Genomic DNA, 22990 nt, shown 5'->3' on the forward strand with positions numbered 1-22990 from the left:
CCCTTGGTTGATTGAATTCTGATGTTGTAGCAATTACCTTTTTAAATAGCTTGTATACTACAGAGAGCAAGCTGATCGGCATGTAATTCTTCAAGTCCTTGTCATCTCCTTTCTTATGTATTAGGATGATGTTAGCATTCTTCCAAGACTCTGGTACTCTTCCCGTCAGGAGACACCTCTTAAACAGGGTGGCTAGTTTTTCTAACACAATCTGTCCTCCATCTTTCAGCAGACCTGATGTTACCTGATCCTCACCAGCAGCTTTGCCTCTTTGCATGCTGTCCAAAGCTTTTCTGACTTCTATCATTAATGGTGGGGTGTCATCTGGGTTACTGCTAATTCTTATAGTATTAAGGTCATGGTTGTCCCGGCTACTGCACGGATCTCTGTAAAACTCCTCCGCTATTTTAACTATCCTATCCATATTGGTAGTTATTTTGCTTTCTTTGTCCCTTAGTGCATACATCAGATTTTTCCCAATCACAAGTTTTCTCTTTACTGCTTTGACGCTTCCTCCGTTTTTCAGAGCGTGTTCGATTCTCTACATGTTATACCTTCTTACATCGCATACCTTACACCTATTAATCAACTTCGAAAGCTCTGCCAGTTCTATTTTGTCTGTTGTACTTGTGATTTTCATGATTTGATGCTTCATAATTAGGTTCTTCGTTTCCTGGGAAAGCTTGCCAGTGTCCTGTCTAACTTCCCTGCCTCCAACTTCCACTGCACACTCCGTAATGATACTCGTCAGATTATCTTTCATTGTATCTTTGCTAAGGTTGGTTTCCTCACTAAGAGCCGAGTACCTGTTCTGAAGCGACTCTCTGAATTCCTGTACTTTCCCTCTCAGTGGTAGCTCATTGATTGGCTTCTTGCGTACCAGTTTCTGTCATTCCTTCTTCAAGTCTAGGTGAATTCAAGACCGTACCATTCTATGGTCACTGCGTCATGCCTTGCCAACCACTTCCACATTCTGCTCGATTCCTAGGTGTGCACTCATTATAAAGTCTATTTCCTTCTTATTTTTGCCATTGGGGCTCCTCCATGTTCACTTGCGGTTTTCTCGTTTTCGGTAGAAGGTATTCAAAATCCGTAAATTATTGCTTTCTGCAAATTCTACTAGTAGCTCTCCTCTGGTGTTTCCAGTACCGATTCCATAATCTCCTACTGCCTGGTCTCCAGCCTGCTTCTTCCCTACCTTTGCATTAAAGTCGCCCATCACTATAGTATACTGTGTTTTTATCTTACTCATTGCCGATTCCACGTCTTCATAAAAACTTTCAACTGAAGCGTCATCATGGCTGGATGTAGGCGCATAAGCCTGTATCACCTTCATCTTGTATCTTTTATTCGGTTTAATTACAATACCTACCACCCTTTCATTAATGCTATAGCATTCTTCTATGTTGCCAGCTATGTTTCTGTGAATTAGGAACCCCACTCCCAGTTCTCCTGTCAGCCAAGCCCTGATAACAAAGGACGTGCTCATTCTGTAGCACCGTATAGGCCTCATCTGTCCTTTTAACCTCACTGAGCCCTATTATATCCCATTTAACACCCTCTAGCTCCTCGAATAGTACAGCCAGACTTCCCTCACTAGACAAGCTTCTAGCGTTAAATGTTGCCGAGTTCAGGTTCCAAAGGCGGCCTGTCCGGATCCAGAAATTCTTGGCACCCTCTGCTGCGTAGCAGATCTGACCGCCGCCGCGGTCAGTTGCTTCGCAGCTGCTGGGGACTGAGGGCCATGAGTTATTGGACGTATGCATGTGAAAGGTAGTGGCCACATACTGCACCAGGGTGGCCAATCCTTCTCTGGTGAGGGAGTGCGTTCCCGGCGGTAGTTACCGGTGAGGCCGCACCCCAGGCCTCTTGATGCAGTTCCATCACCACGCGGATTTTTTTATCCAGTTGGGAACTGCGTGGCACCGGGATTTGAACCACGGACCTTTTGCATGCGAGGTAGATGCTCTAACCACTACGACATCGCCGCACTTCGACGCCTTGAATCTCCCCGTATTTTAAAACTCATCGACCGTAGACGACGTTATTAATGAATGCCGACGCTTCAAAGTCACGAAAAGCTGCCGTATCATTCCACACTTTTCACGTCTTCCCAACACGGCTGCAACATCTACCTGCGAAGCCACCTGTTTGCCACCAGCACCTGCTGCTTCCGACAATATCGTGCGCATCGTTTTGCCACGAAATCGAGGCAGCATCTCCTCTGTCTGACCAAGTCCAGGCCCCCGACGACTCTCGCGCCATGATTTCTTTGATAAAGAGCGTCATACGCCAGGAATTGGCCAACGCCGGACTTTAGACGCTATGCCCCGTTAACCGACCTGACTACCGACTGCCCAGTACACCTATGTCCCGCGGACCGAACAACCGTCCACGTTACCGGAACCCGGCAGAATGGAGAACTTCCGATGACAGGCCGATCTGCTTCTACTGTGGACGAGTCGGCCATATTTCACGTCATTGCCGCACTTCCCGAGGTTGGCAGCCGTGGGCGCATTATGCCAACACATGACGCCCACCTGCTGGCTCTCGGATGCCGATCTACGCGGCACAAGATGATGCTTTGCCATCTAGGCCCGCCCAACCAAGCCGCTCCCCGTCGCCCTCTGGACGCATGTCCCGCTCAGCTAACCGACGTCGCTTCCCCTCACCCTCCTATCATCAGTCCTCGGAAAACTGACGGGCGCAGCTCCTAGAGGTGAGCCTGCTTCGACGACTCGACCCGAAATTCCTCTAGACACTATACCCGGACACAACTTGATTAAAGTAAATGTTGACGGTACTTCTGTGGCAGCACTCATTGACACCGGCGCTCACATATCAGTCATGAACTCCAGCCTTTGTGCTCGACTCAAGAAGTGTGCTCACTCCTGCTCCGATCACTGTTGTCCGAGTAGCTGATGGTGCAACATCAGCGGTCCCTGGGATGTGTGTGCCGCCCGTGTCACTGTTCTGGACGTATACCACTGTTCTGTTTTACGTACTGGACCACTGCCCACATGACATCATTTTGGGACTCGATTTTCTGTCGGAGCATTCTGCCCTACTTGACTGTTCTGCTAGTGTTGTTCAGCTCGTCCTACCACACGCTGTAGACCCTCCTGATCCTGCGCCGCCAAAGCTATGCTCCGCCGACTTTGTTCGCCTATCTTGTCGAGCTGTGACGTATATCGACGTCTCTTCTGATCCACCTGTGGCTGACGGCAATTATGTCAATTCACCTAATCCTACAGTCCTCCGTTCGCTCAATGTTGCGTTCCCCCACACCATCATCACAATGAAGGACAACGTGGCATGTCTCCCTATTGTGAACTTTGGACTTTGCTCTGAAGTGCTGCCACGAGGGATATCCCTTGCAACCCTTGCCCCGGCCGGCAACTATCACATATCGGCCTTAACAGAGGATACACCGTCATCTGCAAGTATTCAGTCGGGCAGTACACTAGATTGCATAACTGGAATGATTGCCTCTGATCTCCCAGCCGAGCATGTGACTGTGCTTCGTGGCCTTCTTGCGTTTTATCAAGACGTCTTTGATCTCTGCGACCGACCCCTAGGTCAAAGGACCGTCGTAAAGCATCGGATCAACACCGGTGATGCAAATCCAGAGGTTTCCTCCACCGAGCGCCACGTGATCCAGCAAGAAGTCGACAAGATGCTTGCCCGAGACATCATTGAACCTTCTTTAAGTCCTTGGTCTTCGCCCATTCTGCTCGTGAGAAAAAAGGATAACAACTGGCGCTTCTGTGTCGAGTATAGAAATCTTAACAAAGTTACGAAAAAAGACGTGTATCCTCTGCCGCGGATGGATGACGCTCTTGACTGCCTTAGTCGAGCAAATTATTTTTCTTCCATCGACCTTACTGGCAGATATCAGTTGATGATCTGGAGCGTGAGAAGACGGCATTTATAACTCCTGACGGGCTCTATAAGTTCAAAGTAATGCCATTCGGGTTATGCAATGCTCCGGCTACATTCGAACGAATGATAAACGCTCTTCTTTACGGTTTCAAGTGGTCAATCTGCTTAGGCTACCTTGATGACGTCATTGTTTTTTCGCCAATTTTCGAAACTCATCTCGAGCGTCTCTCAACAATTCTTTCGGTTTTCCGCAAAGCAGGGCTCCTTCTAACCTCGTCGAAATGTCACTTCGGCCGCCGGCAGCTCATTGTCCTTGGACACCTTGTCGATTCTTCTGGTGTGCGTCCCGATCCTGAGAAAATCCGCGCCGTCAAGGATTTCCCTGTGCCGACCTTTGCGAATGAGGTTCGAAGCTTTGTGGGCCTTTGTTCTTACTTTCGTAGATTTGTGCAGAATTTCGCTGACGTTGCACGCCTGCTCACAGAACTACTAAAAAAAATGTGACTTTTGTGTGGGGACCTGAACAAGCCAGAGCATTCGTTAAACTGACGAGTAGACTTATGACGCCACCGATTCTCGGCCACTTTGATATATGCGCTCCAACGGAAATGCGTACCAACGCCATCGGCCACGGAATCGGAGCCGTTTTGGCACAACGACAGCATGGCTGCGAGCGCGTTATTGCATACGCTAGAAGTCTTTTATCGCCAGCAGAGCGAAATTACTCCATCACAGAACGTGAATGCCTCGTGCTCGTCTGGGCAGAGGCTATATTTCGGCCGTATTTGTATGGACGCCCATTCACGGTTGTCACTGATCACCACGCCTTATGCTGGTCGTCGTCCTTAAAAGATCCTAGTGGACGTCTCGGCCGGTGGGCTCTACGGCTACAGGAATATTCCTACACGGTTGTCTACAAATCAGATCGCCACCATGAGGATGCTGATTGCTTGTCGCGTCATCCAGTAGATCCAGCAGACCTTTCTGAGAGCGATGAGTCTACTTGCGTTTTGGCACTTTTGGCGTTTAGCAAAATCGGAGATCAGCAACACTGTGATCCTCACCTCAGAGATATAATCCTTTGGCTTAGTGGTCCCATAACTCCTCCGTCTCTCCGTATGTTCCTGCTCCAAGATGGCGTCTTATATCGCTGCAGCATGCATCCTGACGGACCTGACCTGCTGTTGGTCATACCACAACATATTCGTCAGACTGTCCTTGCACAGTTGCATGATATTCTGACAGCTGGTCACCTGGGAGTTTCAAAAACTTATGACCTCGTTCGACGTCGCTTTTTTTGGCCCGGTAATTACCGATCCGTCTGCCGTTACGTCGCCTCATGCAAATCCTGTCAACACAGCAAAAAACCAGCAACCCTCCCAGCGGCACGCCTTCAGCCCATTAAGATCCTATCCGAAGCATTTTAAAGGGTAGGTGTTGACTTACTAGGATCGTTCTCTTTATCGACCAGCGGAAACAAGTGGATAGCTGTCGCCACGGATTACACCACTCGGTATGCCATCACGCGGGCCCTTCCTACCAGTTGTGCGACCGACGTTGCTGACTTTCTTCTAGAAGACGTCATATTACACCACGACGCTCCTCGGCAACTGCTTACCGATCGGGGTCGCTGCTTTTTATCACAGGTTATCCAAGACATATTGTAACGAATGTAGCAGCCTCGCAACAACCATGTTCTATTTACATGGCTTATTAAGGGCGAACTTGTGCCTAAAGTTAACGACGCACAGCGATCAAGAAGATCCAAGGGCAGTAGTCCTCGTGAGCCTCTGCCTCGAGCACCCTCGTTCTCTTCTTCTTCACGCGCGTTGGCGGTTCGGCGGACTACCTGGTGCATGCAGAGCCGGCTCGTGCATTGTGGCTGGCTTCGTCGCTCGTAGTCGTGCCGTTAGCGTTTTTCTGGTTCCCAACGTCCGCGTTGCGCGGAGCAATAGTAAATTCCTGTGGCATTATCCCCCCTCTCAAGAGGCATCGCCCCGATGCTTTCGATGATAATGTATGCAGAGTTTCCGTCTCGGAAGGTTTGTAAGAGGGAAATGGTTGTACAGCAAGCAAGTGGGGTGGCTAGTCTTCGTACCGGTCGTAGTACGGTTTCATGGACACAATGTGTACACGCTCAATGGGATTGCGTCGTTTAGGATACCCATGTCCTGTAGGTTTGACTTCATAAACGAGGTCACTGAGTTCCTGTACTACCTCGTAAGGACCGAAATATTGACAAATGAGTTTTTCAGACAGGCCTCGTCCTCGTACTGTGGTCCATATCCACACTTTGTCACCAACTTCATACTGTGTTTCAGGTCTTCCTCGGTTGTAGCGGTCGGCATCGATTTGTTGTTGGTGACATATTCGGTACCTTGGTAATTGGCGGGCCTCCTCTGCTCTCTTTATATAGTCATTGAGATCAGAAGGGTAGTCATCTTGATCTATAGGTAACATAGCGTCCAGTGTTGTGGTAACTACACGACCGTAAACTGGTTGAAACGGGGTAATCTTGGTAGTTTCTTGTACGGCGGTGTTATAGGCGAAGGTGACGTATGGTAAAATTTCGTCCCACTTTTTGTGTTCGACGTCCACATACATAGATATCATGTCAGCTAGAGTTCTGTTAAGGCGTTCGGTCAGGCCGTTGCTTTGAGAGTGATATGCGGTAGTTTTCCTGTGAACAGTGTGGGTCATGTTCTGCAGGCATTCCATAAGTTCCGCCGTGAAAGCCGGTCCGCGATCGGTGATTACAACACTTGGAGCGCCATGCCGCAGCGCTATGCTCTGTACAAAGAATTTGGCGACCTCAGCTGCCGTTCCTCAATGCAAGGAGTCAATGCAACAAATTGCTTCTAACACTGTTTGCAGGCGCTTGATACGCTCCTCGAATGTAGCGGCGAAGATGACCACGTCGTCAAGGTACACTAAGCAACACTGCCACTTCAATCCGGAAAGTACAATGTCCATCATGCCTTAGGACGTTGCCAGTGCACAACAGAGACCAAAAGGGAGAGCCTTGAATTCATAGAGTCCGTCCGGGGTAACAAAAGCAGTCTTCTCGCGATCACGTTCATCAACTTCGATCTGCCAGTAGCCACTTTTCAGGTCTTGTGATGAAAAGAACTTGGCACACCGAAGTCTGTCTAATGTGTCGTCGATACGCGGGAGGGGATATACATCCCGTTTAGTCACAGCATTTAATTTCCGGTAGTCGACGCAAAACCTTAGCGTGTTATCCTTCTTCTTGACAAGTACTACAGGAGATGCCCACGGACTGCTAGAAATTTGAATAACATCATCTTCAAGCATCTCCTGTTCTTGATGACTTCTCTTTCTGTTGGTGAAACGCGGTACGGGTGCTGGCGTACCGGCCTGGTTGTCTCGTCTGTTACGATCATGTGTTTTGCAATGATTGTGCGTCGTACCTTTGAACTATTGTAGAAACAGCTGCCAAATTCCCGTACAAGGTCGTATAGCTGTCGACGTTGGATCACCGAAAGATTGGGATTTACGGATATTACGTCGCAAACATCAGATGTTGGTTTCATATCCGTTGACGTTGTTTCAAGGCTGCATATTTCTGCGGCTTCACAAACCTCATGAAGAAAGGCTATGGCTGTCCTCTTTGCTATGTGCTGGAATTCGTTCCCAAAATTTGTCAGGAGGACATCTGTTAACCCGTTTCACAGCTGGATAATCCCTCGTGCCATACAAACACTTCTTTTCAGGAAAAGATCCATGTTGCTGTCTGCCACACCTTTGTAGTCACCAAACGTATCATTTCTGACTAGAACCATTACACTGCTCTGCGGCGGTACAGTCACATCATCATCGACAATGCGCAGTGGAGTGGTGTATTGCTCGTCTGCTCGAGCTACCTTTATAGCTTGTTCCATCGAAAATGATACGCTGGACCTCTGCAAATTAATAATGGCACTATTTGCTTGCAGAAAATTCATTCCGAGTATAACTTCTCTTGAACATACGGGCAGGACAACAAAGTCACCAACGTAAGTGAAACCTCGTATCTCAACTCTTGTGGCGCATCTGCCGAGAGGCGTAATAAGGTGACCGCCTGCCGTACGTACTTGACGTCCACTCCATTTGGTCAGAACTTTCCTAAGACACTTCGCTAAATCGTAGCTTATCACAGAGTAATCCGCACCGGTATTGATTAAAGCCGTGAGCTCTAGCCCGTCAATTACCAACGGCAAGTCTGAAGTTATCTTCTCATTACTGCACTTCTTTACCTGGAGACAGTCGTCGTCACGCTGGTGTCACAGTGGAGGATCTTCGTATTTGGAATCACCAGCGGCCTCGCCTCCACAGGTCACCCACTTCAGTTTCCCGGGTTTGGACTAGGCGAACGATGCCTATGTGCGTTTGGAAAGGAACATGGGCTTGGCGAGCGCTGACGTAGAGGGGATGGTGACCGCGGTTGGTGACGATGATGCAGATCGAAGCTCTGACGTGCGCACAGGTATTCCTCGATGTCGAACGACCTTTCGCCGTTTCGCGATCATGGTGCGTTGACCGCAAATCCTCGAAGACCAGCTTGACGATATCGGCAAAACTGGTAAAGATGGCCAGCCTCTCCGCAGTGGAAGCACAGGGGCCTACGTTATGCATCTCGCCATACATCGCTTTTCCGAGGTCTTGTCTCTGTTGGAAGAGGTGCGCTGCGACTTGCCTCTACGATATGGCGCGGGCTACGTGTTGTCGGTGCATAAGTACCAGGTGTTTCAATAGGCGCACAGTGGACAGCAGGGCGCCTGAGCACCTCAGAATAAGTTACCATGCGTCGTGTCGGTGATGCATCCCTTTGCGGCTCCTGTATGGCCTGCGGAATTTCTTCTCGGACAACATCTGTAATAGACAGTTCCGGTGAAGCGGGTGGCTGCAGCTTGCGTAGTTCCTCCCTGACAACTAACCGGACGAGCTCCTGCAGAGTGTCAAGATTATCGACAACGTTTGCCGAGAAGACCCCTGCTGATGTACAGCCTACGTCACGATTGTATTGCCGGGCTCTCTGCTGCAGCGTCGTTTCTATTGTTGTTGCTTCCGACCGAAACTCAGCAACAGTGCACGGCGGATTGCGAACGAGTCCCGCAAACAGCTCTTGTTTTACCCCATGCATGAGATGATGCACTTTCTTGTCTTCAGTCATGTTGGGATCGTCTTGCTTGAACAGGCGGGACATGTCTTCTATGAACATAGCGACAGTCTCATTTGTGCGTTGATTCCGTGCACGAAGAGCTGCTTCTGCCTTTTCCCGGCGATCATTGTTGCGAAACGTACACAGTAGCTGCCGCCGGAACTCTTCCCAGGACGTCAAAGATGCGTCGTGGTTTTCGTACCACACTCGCGTTGCGTCTTTCAAAAATACGTATACGTTGCGCAACTTGCCTGCTTCGTTCCATTGGTTTATGTTCGCCACTCTCTCGAAATGATCCAGCCAGTCTTCAGCGTCCTCGAACGGGTCACTATGGAACACCTTTGGTATTACGGGCTGGCTGACAGTGAGTTGTAATGATGCAACTTGGCTAGTCATGGTGGTGGCGTTTCTTGTTTCCGTCGCTGATGCCCTTGGCACAGGGGAAAGTGGTCCAAATTCTGGTGAATCCCCTCGAATACGGCGACTGATCTGTTGGTGCACCGGCGTAAGCTCCACGGCTTGCGGATGGTCAGGGCTTGGACTTCGTTCGCTCGTGGGGGTTGGAATCATCTACCCAGCACCTCCACCAGAAAGAGTAACGAATGTAGCAGCCTCACAACAACGATGTTCTATTTACACGGTTTATTAAGGGCAAACTTGTGCCCAAAGTTAACGACGCACAGCAATCAAGAAGATCCAAGGGCGGTAGCCCTCGTGAGCCTCTGGCTCGAGCACCCTCGTTCTCTTCTTCTTCACGCGCGTTGGCTGCTCGGCGGATTACCGGGCGCATGCAGAGCCGGCTCGTGCATTGCGGCTGGCTTTGTCGCTCGTAGTCATGCCGTTAGCATTTCTCTGGTGCCCTACGTCCGCGTTGCGCGGAGCAATGGTAATTTCCTGTGGCAATATTACACTCTTGCGCTACAAAGCACAAGTTCACAACGGCGTATCATTCTCAAACCAACGGGCTGACGGAGCGGTTAAATAGAACCATCACGGACATGCTCGCCATGTACGTTTGTTCCAACCATCGTGACTGGAACTCCGCCCTTCCATTTGTAACATTTGCCTATAATACGTCTCGGCATGACAGTACAGGTTTCTCGCCATTTTTCCTCATGTACGGATGAGAACCTACGTTGCCTTTTGACATGCTCCTTCCTGCCGTTAGCCACACGTCAGAATATGCCTGCGATGTGATCTCTAGAGCTCTAGAGGCACGTGAGATTGCTCCCCGGCAGGAACGACAACGACAGGTCTACAACGCGTGCCATCGTGATGTCCACTTTAGTCAAGGTAACACAGTCCTTCTCTGGACGCCGTCGTAGCGAGTTGACCTGTGCGAAAAGCTGACTTCACCATACTCGGGTCCGTACCGTGTGGTGCGCCAAGTCACCGACGTAACATATGAACCTCTTAACGCGTGATCGTGTTCTGACGTTGTTCACGTCACTCGGCTGAGGCGATATTAGTCGGACCAACCAAGCACCGAGATGGTGTCTTCGCCGCCGGGGGTGATGCTACGGGGTGCCACAAATGAACATTGTAGAATAGAGGACGATGTTGAGGGCGAGCTCGGGCAGACTGGGCTCCATATTGTATGCCTGCCTGTTTACCAAAAGTAAAGGTATTTTTCAGACACCTTCTCCCCGTAACAATATGAACGTTCGTTATAAGCAGGTTTAACTGAAAGATAATTTGTGGCGTGGAGGAAAAGCCTAATGTGGGTGAAGATAATGGAGAGTGAAAGTTCTTGAAAGAAAACCCGTCGGTTGTTGTTCCCACACTTCTCGTGCAATATGCCAGCTGCACAATACGCTGCTGCGAAGGCTTTGGGTGCTCTGTTCAAAGAGATGGTTGCATAGGACGGCAGCAACAGCAGGATTTCGCATAAGTGACTTGCAGGCACAGGATAATCACGCGAGTATAGGGACAAATGTGCTGACTGACTCGAAATCGAGTTGTTCGCTACTTCAGTGACAATATAGGTGTAACAAAAATTCTTCCAATTTCAAAATATTATGCTGTAGCACTGCCTCAAAGCTTTGCATTGCCTGCTGTCTTAGTTTTGACTGCTTGAACCAAACAATTGCTAATATGTAGAGTAATAAAAAAATTTAAGAGCGTGGGGCGTGCTTTCATGCTACTTTACAGGATCTCTGTTGAGTGTTTTCTTCAGAATACGCTGTCAGAAGTGTAGTGCCAATTTACTAAACAGAACAAGTCAGGGTTAACTATTGTACATTGATAAATCAAGCAAAAACTCGCATTGCACGTTTTTCAAGTAATTTTGACACTGGATTCACAAACACTAAAAAATGCCAGGCCTGAGTGGAAGGTGCAGCACAGCCACAGCGAAAGCTAGAAGAGTGGCCTTTCAGAGCATTTTCTAAACACTCATTGGGTAACTGCTGCAAGCACACTTGCTGGGTACCACTATGGCATTATTAATAATATTTTCTGGGTAGTAGGCCGGCATTCACAATGCTATCCTTTGTTATTCTTATGAGAAGCATGGTATCCGCCAAACACTTGCAACGAATTTTGTACCATTTGTTCATGCAGTGGCTGAGGAGGATGAAGAATTATGCCTGAAGTGGCTATGTGCCACAGTTAATAGGTGATCAAGAAGAAGGTTTTGTAATGGGTGGGAGCATTGGGCAACCTACTCGTTATTATAAAGATTGTGTGATGCCTCGTTCTTTCGCTGTTCTAAAACACGTTATTACTCATATTAGCATGATTCCTTTTGCGACATCAAGCCTACCTAAGGAAAGTTTGCGAACAAGTCCCAATTAACGGCGTGGCTCAGTTGTAGAATACAGGGCTGGCATGCAGCGGACTTGGGTTCAAGCCCCCACTGTGTCCTTATTTTTTTTTTCTTATTTCATGTGACGGTGGTTAGGGACACCGGTGGTGGCGCATAGCTACGGCACCGCGCGTGACTAGAGTTTTGATCGCATAACAGCTTTCGCTGTAAAATTGTTTCCTATAGTTCAGAGTGTTGAGGCATTATCCACTTGACTAGCTTAGGGAGCACAGAAAAACGAGTGCCTTACCTATGTTTGTGCAGGACATAAAATGAATTTCTTATGAGCAAACGTGACTGGGAAATGTGCATTTGCATAATCTTTTTCTCTAGCGATTCTTACATATGCACATTGCTTGTGAGGCTATGCCTTTTCACTTGCAGATAAAAACAATTAAGTTAAATTTTGCTTCCAAAGAAGCTTGGAGAACGCTTGAACATCACCTTCAAGAGTAGATTGCTAATTGTGATTGGCACATGCATTGATATCCGCAGTCCTGGGCAGTAACTTGTTAATAGTAAAACATTATCGTTAACTAGTTACTGTTTTCAGTTGCTTGTAACTTGTGTGGTGTGGGGGAGCACGTGCGCCCAGCCACTCTCCCCCTTTTACGGCAGCGCGACAGCCTAGTTGCGAGGACATGACTTTCCCTTCGAGACACGAGTCAATAAAGCCTCTTGTGGAGGGATGGAACATCTCCGTGGTCGGCGTCCTTTCCCGGTGCATGGAACGGGTTTCTTCTCCTTAAGTGAGGGCACGTATTCTCGTCAGGGAAGGGGAAACCGGGACGGTGAAGAAAACTAGTGTACCGACGACCGGACGCTCTCTCTGGCTCCGGCGACGAAAGAAGGTCGAACCCAGAACCCCCTGCAAACCAAGGACGACAACGACCGATGTGTAAGCGTCTACACTTTTCTTATCTCTAGTTTCTCTATGCGACATTTACGCTCTATTGCTAACGTATACCAATGAAGTGTGTTTGTTAACCTAGCCTGCTGCCTTATTCGCCCGAACCCGTGTAGCTGCGATGACTCAAGCTATGGATATGGGACATTAATCGTGCACGGTACGACTGTGTACAGCTGGAGCATTAGCTAGGCTTCTGCGTCGGCCGTACATAGGACAAACCCTTTACAGGAGTCTCGTAATCAGGCATTCTCTCTGAACGAACAGACATAGTAGACACGGTCGAAGCAAACCAAGCGTTTAACTACTTTTCATAGATGATAATGTTACGAGTAACTTATTTATAAATTATATGGGATGCACAGAGCTCGGGGAACAATATGGCGCCAGTTCATCAACAACCAGCAACCGACATCGTCTTTCTCTTTCATGCAGCAAGGCTGCAGCGGCTGTTCTGTATCATATCCCCCCGGCGGTAGAAGCACCATCTCGGAGCTTCAGCTACTCGCATGCGGTAGAAGGAGAGTGATAAGGCTTGGGTCGAGCTATGTGCCCGGTGTCCTTCGAAGCTGACGATTACTGTGGATCCGCTGGAACGATCTCTTATGTAACGTCAGTCACCTGGGGAACGACGCGGTATGGTCCAGTGTAGCGTGACAGCATTTTTTCGGAAAAACCTACGCGCCAAGTGGGGGACCATAGAAGGACAAGGGAACCCGGTGAAAAGTGCATGTTTCGATGATGGGAATTGTAGAGCGGTCTTTGGTGCACCTGTGGGGCCTGCACACGGCTGCGGGCGAGTTGGCATGTGTGGTCGGCTTGCGCGGTGGCTTTGCCGGCACGTTCTTTGACCGACGGCAGCAACGTGTCAAAAGCTAGGTAGGTTCTCGGCTGCATAGAAGATAGAATGGCGAATAGCCGGCAGTGTCATGACGCGACCAATTATATGCGAACGTCACAAATGGCAAATGAACGTCCCAGTCCTGGTGGTCGGCTGCTACATATTTAGAAAGCATGTCGGTCATGGTGCGGTTGAGGCGCTCCGTAAGATCGTTCATTTGCGGATGGTACGAAGGGGCAAATTGGGCTAAGGGCGCCATTCCTCGGCCTCAGTTTTGTAAAGTGTGATTGAACTTCGAACTTCGAGGTATCTAAGAAAGCGTGTCGCATCACCTCTGTGTATGCAGATTTATATCAAAGTGTGAGCGTGTCAATGTAGTTCTCTCTCTCTCGATATATATATATATATATAATCAATCCGGTTGACGAGTGAGGTAGGTCTGCCCCTACACTCCAGAAAGAGTTGGTACACCACTGGACACTGGTGCGACGGTGTCACTCATGAGTATTTCTTTCAAGAATCGCCTTGGCCACAATGTCTTGTTCTTTTGGGACAAATCAACAAGGTTCCGTGGTGTTGGTAGCGAAATACTTCATCATCTGGGAGTTTGCGCAGTTAATGTCATGTTGGCAGGGAAGGTGTTCCCAACAGAGTTTTCGGTACTGCAGCATTGCACTCAAGATGCAATGCTGCAGACTTTCTTCAAAACTGTGGCGCATTTGTCGACTATAGAACAGGTGAATTTTTTGTCGGTGGTGAAATTGTTCCTGTCCTTGTTGATTAGCCACAGGTCACTGATAACCCTTTTATTATTTTTGATAAACCCGCAGTGTCACTGTGGTCAGTCAGGTCAGTTGTGGTATTACCTTCTCTCCCTGCCACATCGGCCTTTGATTCCGTTGTTGAATCTGCCACAGTTTAGTGTGCTAAGAAAGGTATATTAGTGGGTCGTTGTGTTGTATTGATTGATAACGAAGCAACCTTGCTGTGGCTACTCAGTTATTTGCCAATACTGCTTGTGCTTCCTCGAGGAATGAAGATCGGTGTGTATAACGATGCCACCGGAAACTCTATAGCTGCCGTTAACAAAGATACAAGGGAAAAATTGGCAGTCACTTGCAAGTGCAATTACTCCAGCGAGTTAAGGATATTGAGCATAATTATCAAGCTTTTATGGTTATATATATGCATGATTATATAGCATGATACATATAGCATGATACATATAGCATGATTATCAAGCTTTTATCTGTTATATATATATAGGACGACACTGTCTCTACCGTGTTGTCATGCTCAGCCCAGGATTGATACAAACAATGATCATTAGATCCGGCAAAAACCTTATCGAGTGTCATTGTCGGAGCGCAAAGTTATTGCCGAATAGTTTCAGGATATGCAGCAAAACGGTGTTATCGAAGAGTCGTGCAGCCCATAGACAGCACCAGTCATCTTGGTGAAAAAGAAAAACGGTTCCTGGAGGTCTTGTGTTGACCACAGACAACTCCATGCCATCACCAAAAAAGATGTATATTCACTGGCTCCGATTGACGATGTTATTGACTGTTTGCACTCCGCTTCGTATTTTTTTTCTGTAGATCTATGATCAGGATATTGGCAGATACCTATGCTTCCTGCTGACAAGGAGAAGACTGCATTGGTGACACCCGATGGACTGTACCAAGTTAATGTAATGACGTTGGGGCTTAGCAGTACTCCGGCTACTTTTGAAAGATTTATGGACTCTATCCTTCGTGGTCTTAATTGGGAAGTGTGTTATCTGAACGACGTCATCATTCTCTGACATACCTTCGAGGAGCAAAATGCCTGTTTTACCCTCTTTTTAGGCTGTGTCAAAAAAGCAGGATTAGTTTCAAACTCTTAAGAAGTGCCAGTTTGGTGAATGACAGGAACTAGTTCTTGGTCACCTTGTTGACAAAGACGTAGTCCACAGGCCCTGCCAGACAACTTCGCCTTCCGCTTGCCTGGCCCATACTGTAGCAATATATTGTTGCATTGTGACAGACGTCTTCAAGATATTCTAGGCAAAGCCTTCTTCTTTTCGCAAATCTCTGTCATCCAGCGTTCACTGTTAGCTTTAGTTTTTGCCTTGACCAAATTCTGCACAATGGATTTTTTCTCTAACTATGCTTCTCATATTCGGTTGACTCCATCCTGTGGCTGCTTCTCCCCTTTTTCCTGTGAAGCGAAATGAGTCGTCGCCCAGACGTGAAAGAAAGACCTCCTTTTATTGCCAATTCTAAAGGTGAACGGCCCCGACCACACTTGGTCGGGGCTGATTGCCGTTATTATTTTGCAACATCCTGTCTGTGCTTTTATAATGCCCCATGTTGCATCTCGATCGCTTCCCGGATTTCTATTTTCCACCAACATTTAGGCTTTCTGTTCCACCAACATTTAGGCTCTTTTGTTTCCAGCAAATCGTTCTCTTTATCTTTTCCCCTCTCGGTCGTCAAAACATGTAACGACTCACTATACTCCTAGTCTTTGATCGGCAGTTTTCCTACTTAGATCCTCGACTCTTGCGGCTATATTTAATATTTGTGAGTTATTTAAATACGAGCTGCCAAACTTTGATTCCATGTTTTTATTTTCATTTTTATAACTCATTTCTAATGTCTGCGTTTATGATAACTACTCAAGTTCTGATGCTTCTCTCATCTATTCTCATTTTTCTAATCATTGTAACTTATAAGCTTGGCAGTTTAGGGCTAGTTGGTATGACGTGACGAACGTTATAGCACGAGCTTGGAACGATGGCAAAGGGACAAGAAGCAGACAAGTGCTAACTTCCAAATTAGTGTATTGTGCAGAGCAGGAAAAGATATGAAGGAGACAGTAAACCATGTGACAAAAACTATGTGACAAAAAAGAACAATACAAGAAGAGTAAGAGAAAAAGGCAGTCACCAAAAAAGAACTCTAAGGAAACAATAGAGATAAATAAAAGAACTATAACTAGCTAGGCGTGCCGATGCTTTCTAGGAACCTTAAGACGGCGGTTACACTCCCCTTTTTTTGCAATAGTTCAAAAGAAGACACCAGGTGCCGTCACTTATCCACACTTGCAAAAAGCGAGAAAATTGCTCGCGCTAGTACGAACAGCTTCGCCTCGCACGTGTCTTGAATGTCGCACGAGGCGGTGGAAATCGGCCGATGAAAAGCAAAAAGCACAAAGGCGGACGGCCTCACCTACAGTCTGCCAATTGTGGCCATCGTTTTAATGACACGACGAAAGGCGCCCCGGTGACAGCTGGATGACTGAAACCGGCATCGTTTTACTAAAGTGTGAACACACGCGTGTACACACACACATACAAAAACACACACTCTCTCTGTCTCTCTGACTGGCTCACGTCCATCGAATGATTGAACATGACATCAACCACATGCACTGAAGCGTTCGAGTGCACTGGCATCGCCGCTAACCTCCTTTTTGATGCAGTGACCTTCGCACTGGCTTGATGTAGCGTCGCGCGAGTGCATCCTTTATTTTTTCTTGCCATGCGAAACTGCTCAACCTCAGCCAATGCAGCTTACACTACAAAAACAGGCAGGCACATTTCAGCACAAGATAACATGAGGATCCTGAGGTTATTTGCTAAATTTTACCCTCTCTAACTACAATAAAAAGGTTATCTAAATAAAGTGTCTCTTGTTGATGATTAGTTGAAAAGATGATTTACACTACTTTAGAGGAGTTAGAAGCTCCTAGAGCCCATGATTTTTCTAAAACTTTTTATGAGAATCATGTGGACCACCTAATATATGGGATGATGTGGGATAATTCATAAGTTGGTTCATGCTGTTTGTGGTCTTGCTTTCATCATCTTTTTGCTACTGCCTAAATCATGGCAAAATAAGCTCCCACGAAGTGTTTGCATTAAGAAATTTTTATTTTTGCCAAGAGCAGATTTTCAAATGCGACGTAATCGCACACACAGATTATTGAGTAGCAGCACAATCAAGCTCAGCGTCACACTTAGTGGGAGGATGAGATAAAGGGAGGTTATGCATATTCGAAAACCGTAAAGGATTATGACGGCACCCACATAAGAGCCACATCTCTGAGCCCATGTTCATGTATTCTACGAGTGTCTTTTTCTATACACCGTTGCCTAAATCAAGTGCAACGCTGGGGAGGCTAGCGAGAATTCCTGCAATGAATGCATTCGCACTAAGAAATAGTGCGATTACTTTTGCATCTGGGAAATGATTTATTTTCTTCTTAGTGCTTTGTGCGTCAGATAAAAACGCCCGGTTATACGGCTTGTCTTGGTTCTTATTTTTTGATGTTTTACTTGTAGCCTTTTAGGATGCTCTGCAGGCACGTTTGTGCTCTTCTCACACGAGCGTTTACAACGATGAAAGCTAAAAGCGAGACGTGCGAAGTCACGCATGTTTCTGGCCGAACTTCTTGCATAGCTTTCACAGCATTGCACCTAATGTATGAAACGTGAAGCGTACAGACACGAATGTACAACAGTGAACAACGTTTATTGGGAGCGAGGCTTTTTATAGCCTCTGAAGGGTATGTGCACACAACGTGCGCAGTGGCAGTGACATGGGCAAAATGACGATGCATCAGCCTTCTTTCCCCTTAAGGCTGGTAGCGATCCGGCGGGCGTTGGTTTCTGGTGGACCTGCGTAACATGGTTTCGCCAGGATCAAACTCTTTATTGCCATCAGATTGCGCGCCGCTGGCGTCATTTCCAACCTGGTTATCATGCGTATTTGGTCGGCTGTCTGTGTCTGGCGCACCTGGGCTCTGGGGTTCTCTTGAGGTCAGTGGTGCACCGGTTTCGCCAGCTTCCGTCTGCGGTGCTTCAACCCCGGGCTCTTGCTTGACTTCTGCTTCACCGGCAGCGAGTCCCGTGCTGTCGGTTTCTCTTCCTCTCAACTGGTCATAATGCCGGCGATGATGTTTGCCGTCTGCAGCCTTGATGGTTACCATGCGGTGGCCTTCGGGGGTCTGTACGACGCCAGCCTTCCACCTGGCTCCTGTCCCGTAGTTCCTGTACCAAACAGAGTCTCCAACTTGGCGATTGGTTCCGGGGCGCTCCGTGTCTGCGTGAGAAAATGGCCGACATAACATGCAACATGAGAGAAGCCGTTAGCCAAGAGATAGATCGTCTCGTTCAGACAGGAATCTTGACACCAGTTGCTTGCGCTGACTGGGCAACGCCTCTTGTTCCGGTAGTAAAGAAAAATGGGTCCATATCCCATCCTTGTCGCCACTGAAGCGTACAGACACGAATGTACAACAGTGAACAACGTTTATTGGGAGCGAGGCTTTTTATAGCCTCTGAAGGGCATGCGCACACAACGTGCGCAGTGGCAGTGACATGTGCAAATGACGATGCATCAAAACGGAGTATAGGTACATCTGTCAGCATAGGCGTGCACACGAGGGGGACGCGGCGGGCACACCCCCCCTTTGTCCTTTAAGAGTCAGTGCGCGAAGTGTGTCCTGTACTATAGTGCCTAGAATGTGCACTCATACAATGCATTGATAGAAAGCCGGGGGCTGCTATTAACCATTGACTCTCCTTCGAAGGAGAACCCTCCGCACGTGTATGTCCACCAGACGACACCAGCGATGCTAAGTTTATCAATGAGAGTTACGTAGCGCCCTGGGGTCACTCAAGGGTGCTTTTAAAGTAAGATATGTGGGCACGGCCACAATGCCAAGATGCAGTCTTCTAACCCATTTCTCTTTTTCATTCAGGCCCTGCTTGAATTGCTTTCTGTATCAAGCAAATTACCAGCGCTATATACGCAATGCCAGCTGTCTACAACGCACTTCCGCGCAGCAATGGATCCTGAAGAAATATCAGCGACGATGACGTTCACGAACCATTTCTGCACGCCTGGCGGCGCTACTATGTCGTCGGGTGGGCGCATGGGCAGTACCACCGTGGGACAACAGTATAAAAGAAGAACTTCAGCGACTTCCTGGCAGTGGGCACGGCGGCAACTCCAAGATGCAGTCTTCTAACCCATTTCTCTTTTTCATTCAGGTGGGGAAGAGTTACGGTAAATGTTTTAGAAGTAGCAACCTTTGTCTTGTTATGCTGCCGTGCCCACGGTCACTGTATGAAATGTTTCAATGTGTGATTGTTTCCTTGAGGTTTCTTTTGCTTTTGGAAGGGGATGTTGAAGAAAACCCTGGTTCTGACTTGGAGATGCTCGCCAAGCAACTTAGCGATATCGCTGCTGATATTTTAGAAATAAAAAACTCAAGAACACAAACTAACCAAAGGCTAAGCGCGATAGACAAGAAACTGGAAAAGATTAGTGGTTTTGAAAAACAGGTTTCAGAGTGTGTAAAAAAAAAATAGCTAGTCTAGAGGAAAATCTTCAAGCCGTTACAAAATAACTTGATGAACTTGAAAACAGGAGCCGTAGGTCGAACCTCATCATTTATGGCGTAAAGGAACAGCCCAACGAGTCCCCAGTAACATTGCAACCTGTAGTATCGAAGGAAATATATGAGGGCATACCGGGGATATAGAAAAGATTCACTGCCTAGGAAAACAGTCTACTGAAGATGGTAATAAGATAAGACCTATTATTTTGAAATTCTCAAATTACCAGGACAAAATGAAAATATTCAAAAACTGCTCTAAACTGAAACGTTCAGGTTACTCAATTAGTGACGACTTCTCCCGTACAATGCCAGACCTTGGGAAGAAACTCTGGGATAGAACTAAAGAAAATCGAGACAAAGATGAAAAGGTGATGCTGGTTCATGATAGAGTGAGCATTAATGGGAAACTCTACGGCTGGGACAACAATCGCGGTGATCTTGTTGCTTTGTCAAAAAACGAAAAACGTATGCTTCCAAAGGGTCGGGTCACCAGAAACCGACGCAACTGACGTTAATTAATGTTCATGCGCGAAGTCTTGTGAACAAAGCCGACCAGTTTGAGGCCATTTTGGTCGCCGATCAGCCAGACATCGTCACTGTCTCAGAAACTTGGCTGCACAAAGAAATATTGGACCCCGAAAATGTTCCGCCTAACTACGTGATTGTTCGCAAAGATAGCACAGAGGTGGGGGCGTTGCCATTGTTTTACGACAAGGCATAAGCTTTTCAGTCATGCCAGGTGTTCTGGACGTCGAAGCGGTCTGGTGTAGGGTTTCCCTAAATGGTGTCACTATATTTGTCGGTGCGGTATACAGACCCCCACAAGCGCAATTGACTTATCTGGAAACTTTATATCACTACATGCACAACCATGTGACCGGTGGCGCTGTTGTCATGGTGAGTTCAATCTGCCCGATGTATATTGGGAAGGTCTGAGTACAGGAACAGCTAGGAAGGACCTTTTAAGCGATTACCTATTGTCATTTTATCTCACACAACTTGTTGCCACGCCAACCTGTGAACAACGGGAATCTAGTTCTTTACTAGATCTCAAATTTGTCAGTGATCATTTCTCATCAACGGAAATTTTAACGGAAACCCTGGAGGGGTTATCTGATCACAAAATGGTTTCATGCAGCCTGCCTGTACAATGCCCCGCTTGCATGCGAGGGCCGGTTAAGTATGTCCCGGCGTTTCACAAAGCCGATGACGCTGCAGTTATGACATATTTAGAGCATGAATTCGACGAATTTCTCGATATGTGTGCTGATGAGTCTTTGGTGATTGACGTAATTTGGGCTAAATTTAAAGCTATCATTACTCATTGTATGACCAACTTTGTTCAGCAGGTTGCTAAATTCACAAAAAAACACAACCCTTGGATCACACGTGACATCATTCATACTAAACGTAAAATGAAAAGACTAAGAAAATCTAACAAATCAAGCCCAGCCTATGGGTTCCAAGAAAAAATAGCTTGCTTGTCCCGGTCATTGAGGGTAAAAATCCGTTGTGCCAAAGAGAACTTCTGCAGCACAACACTAAGTAAGTTTATGAGAAAGTCGCCCCAGAAGTTCTGGCAATATCTTGGTTCAAAAAACAACCTCCCTACTGTCGTTTCAGTGGAGCAGGAATATAATGAAAGCTAATTCATTAAACACTTACTTTCAGTCTGTCTTCACAGCTGACATTGGTAAACATACGTCACTTCTGTTTCGGGGTAAAAACTTAAGTGCTCTAAGCTTGCCTCAACTGTCTGAGCCGGGTTTGCTATCACTCTTATTGAACATTGATGAGAAGAAAGGTAGTGGACCCAACGGGATTCCCAATGAGTTTTTAAAGCGTTACGCTGAATCTGTGTGTAAATACCTTTCTCTTATATTTTCAAAATCGCTTAAGGATTGCCAGGTTCCATCGGAATGGAAAATTGCAAAAATTCTTCCCATTCACAAAAGTGGGGACTCGTCTGGTCCATATAATTACAGACCAATTTCTATTACGTGTACTTCCTGGAAAATGCTTGAGCATATTATTCTAACGTCCCTTACCTAATACGTGGAAGAAAATGCTATTCTTTATTCCAATCAACATGGTTTTCGTCGCGGACTATCTACTGTCACACAGTTGAGACCTTGCATGATTTTGCCAATGGCATTAATGATCAATCGCAGATTGACGTAGTCTTTTTATTTTTAGATTTGGCAAAAGCTTTTGACCACATTTTCCATCCCAAACTGATCCAAAAACTAACCGGTATACAGGGAAACGGACCTATGACCAAGTGGATTGAACACTATTTGACCGACCGCTACCAATTTGTTCAATATGGTGCACATGTGTCTGACACGGTTCCAGTATTATTCGGAGTGCCCCAGGGTTCTGTTTTAGGCCCCATGTTGTTTCTTTTTATTAATGACGTTGCAGACGTTGCCGATGTAAAAATCAGATTGTTCACAGATGATTGTATCCTGTACGAGCGAATAGACAGCTACCAGGATCATTTAAAACTAGATGATTCGCTAAAAAAGGTCGAAACCTGGTGTCGAGAGTGGCAAAAATACATACTGAGAAAACTGTTGCCATGTCAATTACAAAGAAAAAAAGCGAGGGCAAATTTTTCGTATTCGCTGGGAAATGTCCCACTTCGCAACATTGCTGACTACAAATATCTAGGCATCTTGATATCGTCCGACTTAAAATGATTCGCTAAAAAAGGTCTAAACCTGGTGTCGAGAGTGGCAAATGGAAATACATACTGAGAAAACTGTCACCATGTCAATTACAAAGAAAAAAGCAGCGCAAATTTTTTGTATTCGCTGGGAAATGTCCCACTTCGCAACGTCGCTGCCTACAAATATCTAGGCATCTTAATATCGTCCGACTTAAATTGGACTGCGCATGTCGAACATATTACAAAGAAGGCACTCGGCAGGTTATTTTTTCTTAAGCGAACCCTTCGTCATTCGACACCCCAAACAAAACTTTTAGCGTATACCATGCTTA

At 46.9% G+C, this 22990-nt stretch overlaps 1 protein-coding gene across 6 annotated transcripts in view; it reads left to right on the forward strand.

The window, feature by feature from the left end:
* Positions 1-22990, forward strand: part of Takl2 (Tak1-like 2) — a 387007-nt gene that overhangs the window by 37118 nt on the left and 326899 nt on the right. The window contains exon 1 of one of the 6 annotated variants that reach the window (XM_075896430.1): positions 11934-12747. The exons of the other annotated variants lie outside the window; for them this stretch is intronic. Within the exon in view, the coding sequence (XP_075752545.1) occupies positions 12744-12747 (4 nt within the window). The 5' untranslated portion in view covers positions 11934-12743. Of the gene's footprint in view, positions 1-11933; positions 12748-22990 lie in introns of those variants that run through there. 6 annotated transcript variants of the gene reach the window in all.

This window comes from Rhipicephalus microplus, chromosome 5, assembly GCF_043290135.1.
Source record: "Rhipicephalus microplus isolate Deutch F79 chromosome 5, USDA_Rmic, whole genome shotgun sequence".
Lineage (NCBI taxonomy): Eukaryota > Metazoa > Arthropoda > Arachnida > Ixodida > Ixodidae > Rhipicephalus > Rhipicephalus microplus.